This window comes from Cucurbita maxima, unplaced genomic scaffold (assembly GCF_002738345.1).
Source record: "Cucurbita maxima cultivar Rimu unplaced genomic scaffold, Cmax_1.0 Cma_Scf00034, whole genome shotgun sequence".
Taxonomy (NCBI): Eukaryota; Viridiplantae; Streptophyta; class Magnoliopsida; order Cucurbitales; family Cucurbitaceae; genus Cucurbita; species Cucurbita maxima.
Genome location: NW_019272050.1, coordinates 1132088 through 1141190, shown reverse-complemented (window position 1 = coordinate 1141190; position 9103 = coordinate 1132088). Strand labels below are relative to the sequence as shown.

Below are 9103 nucleotides of genomic sequence, written 5' to 3'. Positions count from 1 at the left end.
GCCCACATCACTAGCTAGACATTGTCCGTTTTGGCCTGTTACATCGTCAATAGCCTCACGATCTTAAAACGCATTTGGTAGCTCAAGCCCACATCACTAGCTGGACATTGTCGACTCTATTCTTATAAAATCTTGATTTTTGGCTTTATCCTTATAAAATCTTGATTTTTTAAAAAAGAAAGCTTTATCTTATTTGAGCTTTCCCTTCTGCTTACTTTCAAGGTTTTTAAAACACATATGCTAGGTAAGTTTCTACACCCAAATAAAGGGTGTTTTGTTCTTCTCACCGACTGTATTGGGCTAATTATGATATTTTAATAAATTTGTGGATATGAAACAGGCAAGACATTCCTTCAATGGTATGGCCTGGAAGCTCAGCTGGTCATTACAGACCCAGAAATGATCAAGGAGGTATTCCATGATCGTCAAAAGAATTACCCAAAAGCCAAGCTGGATGATCACTTGCTTAGAATCTTTGGCAATGGGCTTGTCACGTCCGAGGGAGAACGATGGGCCAAATCAAGGAAGATAGCCAACTATGCGTTTCATGGAGACAGCCTCAAGGTGAGTTCGTGCTTTGTTGAGTTCCAAAACTTTGTAAATATATGTTCATGAATTGGGGTTGGTGTAGAACATGATCCCTGCTATGATCATGGGGTTGGTGTAGAACATGATCCCTGCTATGATCGAGTGTGCTGCGACCATGATTGAAAGGTGGAAGCTTTATGAAGGCAAAGAACTCGATGTGTTGAAGGAATTGAAAGTCTACACTTTGGATGTCATTTCTCATACGGCTTTTGGGAGTTCTTATGAACCAGGAAAGAGTATTTTTCAGATGTTGCAACAGCTGTCTGACCTATCAATCCCAAATGAGTACAAAATTAGAGCACCCGTAATCAGGTATCTTGTTAAAAATCACGACCTTCCACACTAGTATGATATTATCCACTTTGAGCATAAGCTCTCATGACTTTGCTTTTGATTTAATCGAAGTAGAACTCCTCTCGTGAGGCGTATGGAGCCCTCGAATAGCCTCCCCTAGTCGAGACTTGACTTCTTCTTTAGAGCTCTACTTTGTTCGACACTTGGGTCACTTTTGACTACACCTTTGAGGTTCTGAACTTCTTTGTTCGACATTTGAGCATTTTATTGACATGACTAAGTTAAGAGCATGACTCTGATACCATGTTAAAAATCACGACCCTCCATAATGATATGATATGGTCTACTTTAAACATAAGCTCTTATGACTTTTCTTTTGGTTTTTCTAAAAGACTTCGTACCAATGGAGAAGTATTCCTTATTAATAAGCCAATGATGATCCACCTGTAATTAGTCGATGTAGAACTCCTCTTCTAACATATCCGACCGTTTATGAGTAAAAAGTAATTCTTTCCATCAAAAGTTTAAATAATATTCTCAATTACGTGCAGCAAAATTTTTAAATCTAAAGACGACGTTGAAGGGGAGAGGCTTGAAAAGAGAATGGAAGAATGGTTCATGGAAATCATAAAGAGTAGAGAAGAGAAGTTGATGAAGGGTGAAGCTGAAGGGTATGGGAATGACTTTCTCGGATTGTTGGTAAAGGCTAAAAACGACCCTCAAAACTCGAGATCTTTGGAACCAAGAACCCGTCATCGGAAGGCCTTCCAAAACTAAGAACGGTTAAAAATCGTTCAAGTTTCTAACCATTTTTGCAGGAAAAGCAATTTACGATAGAAATTACGAACCTTCACAATAGCATGATATTGTCCATTTTGAGCATAAGCTCCAGCCACTTTGTTTTATGTTTCTCCAAAAGATCTCGTACCGATGGAGATAAATTTCATATTTATAAACCCATGATCAACCCCTTAAGTAGCTGATACGAGACTCACTCCCAACCATCCTCCCCTCAAACAAAGTACACTATAGAGCCTCCCCTAAGATCTATGTTGCCCTCGAACAACCTTTCTTTAATCGAGACATGACTCCTTTCTCTGAAGCCCTCAAACAAAGTATACCATTTATTCAACGCTTGAGTCATTTTTTACTACACTTGAGAATTCTATTGACATGACTAAATTAAGAACATGACTTTGATACCATGTTAGGAATCATGAACTATCACAACGGTACGATAGTGTCCACTTTGAGCATAACATCACAGTGTCCAAGGAAAATGTATTCTTTACTTATAAACCCATTCCTTAATTACTTGAGGTGGGACTCAGTTTTAACTATCCTCAACAATATATTGGGTGTTGATTTTTGCAGATGACAGATGATCATCAACGAATGCCTGAGGCTATATCCACCGGCAATGACGGTGTCGAGGCAGGTGGAGAAAGAGGTGAGGCTGGGTAGGCTCTGTCTTCCAGCCACGCTTCAGCTCACCGTCCCAACCATTGCGGTTCATCACGACAAAGCGTTTTGGGGAGAAGATGCACATGAATTCAAGCCAGAAAGATTTGGTGAAGGGGTGGGGAAAGCCATGGAGAGGAACTCAGCTGGGTATCTGCCATTTGGATTGGGCCCTCGAAGCTGCGTGGGGATGAGCTTTGCAATGAACGAAGCTAAGAGCTCTATGTCAATGATTCTACAGAAGTACTCCTTGGCGCTCTCGCCGGCCTACGCTCACATGCCTGCTCAGTTCCTCACCACTTGCCCCCAGCAGGGACTGCACCTCATTCTCCATTCGGTATCAGATCACAAAGCCTGACGTGAAACAGCATAAAAATCACTGGAAATTAAAGATAAAAGAACATATTTTGTGAGCATACGAATCTATACTGCTGAAACTATGATCAATGGAGATCAAATTTAATCCAAATGCCTATTTTTTGTGTTACTCCTACTCCCTAAGTGTGAAAAAGATTAAAAACCCCGAGTCCTCTTGATTTTACAACCTCTTGCTTCTATATATTCTTTCTAGAGAGATTCCGTGTTCTATTTTAATCCATATATTCGTTCTATTCGTTCTAGAGAGGTCCCGTGTCCTATTTTAATTCATATATTCGTTCTAGAAAGGTCTCGTGTCATATTTCAATCTGTATATTCATTCTAGAGAGACCCCATGTCCAATTTCAATCCATATATTCGTTTTAGGGAGGTCCCATTTCCTATTTCAATCCATATATTCATTTTAGGGAGGTTTCTGTCTATTTCAATCATATATTGGCTCATGAAACTTCTCGTTTAGGTGGACAGCCTGTTAATTTTGTTTCATCTTCTTATATAAATTATTTAAAAAAATTAATTTTAAATAAATTTTTAATGCACAGTTTTATTTTTTAATATAACTTTTATTTAAAAAAAAGAAAAGAAATATATTAATAAATTTAATAATATTTAACGTAAATATATGTGTGGTTGTCCACACCATAATAATTGTATGAGCCTATCATTTTTAAATTTCTAATTTTTTTTATAAATTTACTTAAAATATCTAAATATTCCTAAATAAACTCAGAATACAAATTTAAATATTTAAATATTTTAGATTATTCAAATATCTAGATATTTTATGATAAAGGATATTTTGGTATTTTAAAACTAAAAATATCACAATATTTTAAGAATAAAAATTTAGATATTTACTTGTTTTTGATATTTTGTGTTTTCTTAGCTTTCTAAAAGTTTTTCACCCTGTAATTTTTTCTTCATGGGTTATCTCCCGCTCTGTTTTGCTCATTGTGAAAAAAAAATCATCTTAGATCTAAATGGATTAAATGGACTATGTTCTATTCTACTACGAGAATTCTGTATCGAGAAACCAAATCTTTATTAGAAATAAAGCATATCCACCTCGTTTTTCAAATATTTTTGTTTTTAAAATAAGAGTGATTTGGGCAATGACGTTTCAATGATTTGTCCTATTCATAAATAATTCTATAATCAACAGCTTGATTCCCAAGTTATGATTTTGGTTTCAGGGTCAATAATCAATATAAAACTAAATATTTAATATTATTAGTAAACAATTGCTGCACGGAAAGGCTATGCTGTTTTAAGGAGTACAAAACAGAGCAGCAACTCAAAGAAACGCAACAATGGAGGATGTTATGAGCAATACGATCTCTGTGTTCTTAATTGCAAGTGTTGCTCTTGGGATCTTCAAGCTTCTTGACAAGCTATGGTGGACTCCGATCAAGATCCAACGGTTCATGAGGTCGCAAGGGATTCAAGGGCCTTCTTACCACTTCATCCAAGGCAACACCAGAGAGATGTACTCCAAAAGAATGACTGCCATGGCCTCCCCCATCGACCTTTCGCATCGGATTCTCCCCCGGGTTCTTCCTCATACGCACTCGTGGCTCAACGATTACGGTATCGAACCTTGGTTTTCTTCGGTTTTAAACATGTTTGAGAATGATTTTGAATACGGATAAACTTGTGCAAACAGGGAGGAACTTTGTTCAGTGGTTTGGAACAGATGCTCATCTGGTCATTACAGAGCCTGAGATGATCAAGGAGGTGCTCAATGATCGACAGAAGAACTTCCCCAAAGCAAAACTCCAAGGCCATGTTCATAGAATTTTTGGAAATGGACTTGTCACTGCCCAGGGTGATAGATGGGTCAAGTCTCGAAAACTTGCTCATTTTGCTTTCCATGGTGACAATCTTAAGGTAAGTAAGTTGTTTTTTTTTTTTTTGGTAGAGTAGATATTATTCCTTTTGGGCTTTTTCCTTCTGAATTTTTACTCAAAGTTTTAAAACGCATGTTTGATAGGGAGAGACTTTCACACCATTACAATCAATGTTTCTTTAAAGAATGTTTCGTTCTCGCTAGTACTCGTTCCCTTCTCCAATTGATGTGGGACCCCTCAATCCACCCTCTTTGGGACCCAGCGTCCTTGTTAGTACACCCCCTTCGAGGCCCAACGTCCTTGCTGGCACACCGTCTCGTGTCCACCCTCTTCGGTGCTCAGCCTCCTTGTTAGCACACTGCCTCGTGTCCACCCTCCTTCGGAGCTCAACCTCCTCGCCAGCACACTGCCTCGTGTCCACCCCCCTTCGAGGCCCAGCGTCCTTGCTGGCACACCGCCTCATGTCTACCCACTTCGGTGCTCAACCTCCTTGCTAGCACACTACCTCATGCCCACCCTCTTTGGGGCCTAACATCNTTGCTGGCACACCGCCTCATATCCATCCCCTTTGGGATCCAACGTCCTTGCTAGCACACTGCCTCGTGTCCACCCCCTCCGGTGCTCAACCTCTTCGTTGGCACACGCCTCATGTCCACCCCCATTCGGGGCTCAGCCTCTTCGGTAGCACACCGCCTCGTGTATGTCCCCCTTCAGGACCCAGCGTCCTTGCTGACACACCGTCTCGTGTCCACCCCCTTCAGTGCTCAGCCTCCTCGTTGGCACACCGCCTCTTGTCCACCCTCCTTCGGAGCTCAACCTCCTCGCTAGCACACTGCCTCGTGTCTACCCCCCTACAAGGCTCAACGTCTTTGCTAGCACAACACCTCGTGTCTACCCCCTTAGGTGTTCAGCCTCCTTGTTGGCACATGCCTCATGTCCACCCCCTTTGGGACTCAGCCTCCTCACTAGCACACTATCTCGTGTTTGCCCCCCTTCAGGGACCAACATCCTTGCTAACGCACCACCTCGTGTCCACCCCTCTATGAGTCTCAGCCTTCATACTAGCACATTAGGCGTTTGGCTCTGACAGCATTTGTAATGGCTCAAGGCCACCGCTAGCATATATTTTTTTTTTTTGGGCTTTCCCTTCCAGGCTTCCCCTCAAGGTTTTAAAACAGCTAGGAATAAGTTTTTATAAAGAATGTTTCGTTCTCCTCCCCAACTGACGTAGGCTCTCACCATTAGAGTTCAAAATTTTAGCTAGATTTTCATCAGTTTGATCCAGAAGTTCATAGATTATAAGCTATAATTGGGTTGTTTGTTAATTTGCAGAACATGATCCCATCAATGATAGAGTGTGCAGAGACAATGGTTGAAGAGTGGAAGCATCATATAGACAAAGAGCTCGATGTTTTCGAGCATTTTAAGGTTTACACATTGGATGTCATTTCCCATACAGCTTTTGGAAGCAGTTATGAACAAGGAAGGAGTTTCTTCCAAATGCTGCAGAGAGTCTGCGAGCTATCAGTTAGGAATGGATATAAAGTTCGTCTCCCGATAATCAGGTACATAATCACCGTCACGTCGTTTCAGGTCAAAACCACGTCGACTTTCCAACTGCTAACAATATATTTGCTTGTCGGGATGCAGTAAGATATTCAAATCGAAAGACGACGTTGAAGGAGAGCGACTCGAAAAGAGAATGAGAGGGATGCAGTAAGATATTCAAATCGAAAGACGACGTTGAAGGAGAGCGACTCGAAAAGAGAATNAGAGAATGAGAGAATGCTTCATAGAGATCATAAGGACAAGAGAAGAGAAGTTGATGAATGGGGAAGCAGAAGGGTATGGGAATGACTTCTTGGGATTGCTGGTGAAGGCGAAGAACGAGCCTGAAAAAGCACAGAGGTTGTCTGTGGATGATATTGTGGATGAATGTAAGACGTTTTACTTTGCTGGGCATGAGACCACCAATGCGTTGCTGGCTTGGACTATGTTTCTGTTGGCGTTGCATAGGGAATGGCAAGAGGAAGCAAGGAAGGAAGTCTTCAAGGTTCTTGGTGACAAGAATCCAACAATGGAAAGTCTCCCCAAATTAAGAACGGTAAGAACATTAACATCACTCCACAAAAGAGTGCTCTTCCTCCTACGTTCTTGTGATGAGATCCCAGATTGGTTGGAGAGTAGAACGAAATATTCCTTATAAGGATGTAGAAACTTCTCCCTAAAAGACGCATTTTAAAACTGAGGGTGATGGTGATACTTAATGAGTCAAAGCGGACAATATCTGCTAGCAGTGGGCTTGGGATGTTACAAATAATATCAGAGCTAGACACCGAGCGGTGTGCTAGCGAGGATGCTGGTCCCTCAAGGGGGGTGGATTGTGAGATCCCGCATCGGTTGAGGAGGAAAATGAAACATTTCTTTTAAGGGTGTGAAAACCTTTCCCTAGAAAACATGTTTTAAAACAGTGAGACTAATGTCGATAAATAACGGGTCAAGGCGGACAATATCTGCTAGTGGTGGGATTAAGTTGTTACAAATGGTATCAGAGGTAGACACCGAGCGGTGTGCCAGCGAGGATGCTGACCTCCTAAAGAGGATGGATTATGAAATCTCATATCGGTTGGAGAGGAGAAGAAAACATTTTTTATAAGGGTATGGAAACCTCTCCCTATAAGACGCGTTTTAAAACCGTGAGGTTGACAACTATACATAATGGGTCCTATTACAATTCTTGACTAAAGTAGTACTTTTTCTTGTTTTGTTTTACTATGCAGATGAATATGATCATCAATGAATGCCTGAGGCTGTATCCTCCAGCAATGACATTATCACGCCAAGTGCAGAAGGAAACCAGACTGGGGAGCTTGGTGCTTCCGAGTCGAATTCGGGTGCTGATACCGACGCTTGCAGTCCAACACAACACCGAGTTATGGGGAGAAGATGCAGATGTTTTCAAACCAGAAAGATTTGCAGAAGGGGTCGGGAAAGCCACCGAAACGAACTCGGGTGCATATCTCCCCTTCGGGTTGGGGCCTAGAAGCTGCGTCGGGATGAACTTTGCATTGAACGAAGCCAAAATAGCATTGTCCATAATTCTACAACGATTTTCCTTCACCCTTTCACCTTCCTACTCTCACTCCCCTATTCAGTTTCTTACTATTAATCCCCAGCATGGAGTTCAGCTCATTCTCCATCCAGTTTAACATCTCAACGTGATATGAACCAAGACATCTCAATTATATAATATTAATGTCACGTTAAGAAGAATCAAGCTTAGTTTATACAACAAAGTCATCAAAATACTATGAATAGAATTTCATTTATTCTTAGATGATTATAAATTAAATAGGGATGATAATTTAGAGTTATGATATTTTATTGATGTATTTTAAGAGTTTTATTTACTTTTAAATTATATTTACATATTAATGGTTAATTATAATTCTAAATAATACACAATTGCTAATTATGGTCATAAAGTATGAAAGTTATGTTCATAGAAGGTTAATGGTTTTTATTTCGAGACTATAAAATTATGTATGTTATCTTGGTAAGGTAGACTTGAAAAATGCACTAAAATGAGCACTTTTGTTTTTGTTTAACCAATGGCTAAGTTTCTTGTAATTCCATGTCGTTTAAATTGAATGTTTAGAGTCATTCAAGCTTGACATGATTAACCTTGCTTGTGGAGTGATTCAAATCTCAATCATGTATTCTTGCCTTGAGATATTTGATCTGTTAAGATCGCAAAACAACGCACACACTCGATCTAGATGAACACAAAAAACAGGATAGAGAAAATGTAAGGAGAACTCTAGTTAAAGGATTTATATTGATGACTCCAAGTATGTAGAGTAAGAGAGAATATAGAGAATACAGAAAGTATATTTTTAAAGCTATATATATATATATATATAGTTTAGCTTACTATATATAGATTTACCAGACTATCTACCATGGCTTTACCAGATATAGTTTTTTACTGTACATAACAATTTACTATTTATGACATTTTACTCATTTACCAAATATAGTTTTACTATGTATAACTGTTGACTAAGCAGTAGGCTGCTCATGGCACCATACCAATTGAGGCTTTGTACAACCTGAATATTCCAACATCAACACATTTTGTCAACATGTTTGTTGGATTCTTTGCACCCTCTATCTTCTCCAAACACATCACCATCTTTCACAACCTGCAAGTTAAATGGTATCGTCTTCTGTGTTTTGTCTTTAAATGATAGACCGGGTTCCTCACCAACTGTATGACACACTGACTATCTCTATAAAGAATCTCTTCGTGCTGCTTCTTGCCCAATTCTTCCAGATAGTCAATCATCGATATCGTCTTCTTTCCAGCTTCAGTTATTGTCATGTACTTAGCCTTAGTACAATGCATTTTTGAAGCCTAGACGTTTCATCATCCATGGCTTGCTCCCTCTTGGTTGTATCTCCAACTGTAGGGCCTCATCAAAGGTCTCTAGTTCCCTTTCATCAGCAACAGATAGTGTAATGAAGGTACATAC

At 39.9% G+C, this 9103-nt stretch overlaps 1 protein-coding gene and 1 pseudogene across 1 annotated transcript; both read left to right on the top strand.

Moving 5' to 3' along the window:
* Window positions 1-237: 237 nt before the first annotated feature.
* LOC111467365 lies at window positions 238-2919 on the top strand (annotated as a pseudogene).
* Window positions 2920-3971: 1052 nt separating this feature from the next.
* LOC111467508 (cytochrome P450 CYP749A22-like) lies at window positions 3972-7897 on the top strand. The gene is made up of 6 exons (XM_023112432.1): window positions 3972-4308; window positions 4385-4608; window positions 5901-6133; window positions 6219-6277; window positions 6353-6672; window positions 7349-7897. Exons 1-6 carry the CDS (start codon window positions 4032-4034, stop codon window positions 7775-7777), a joined length of 1542 nt encoding a protein of 513 aa, XP_022968200.1. The 5' UTR covers window positions 3972-4031; the 3' UTR covers window positions 7778-7897.
* The last annotated feature ends 1206 nt before the right edge of the window (window positions 7898-9103 follow it).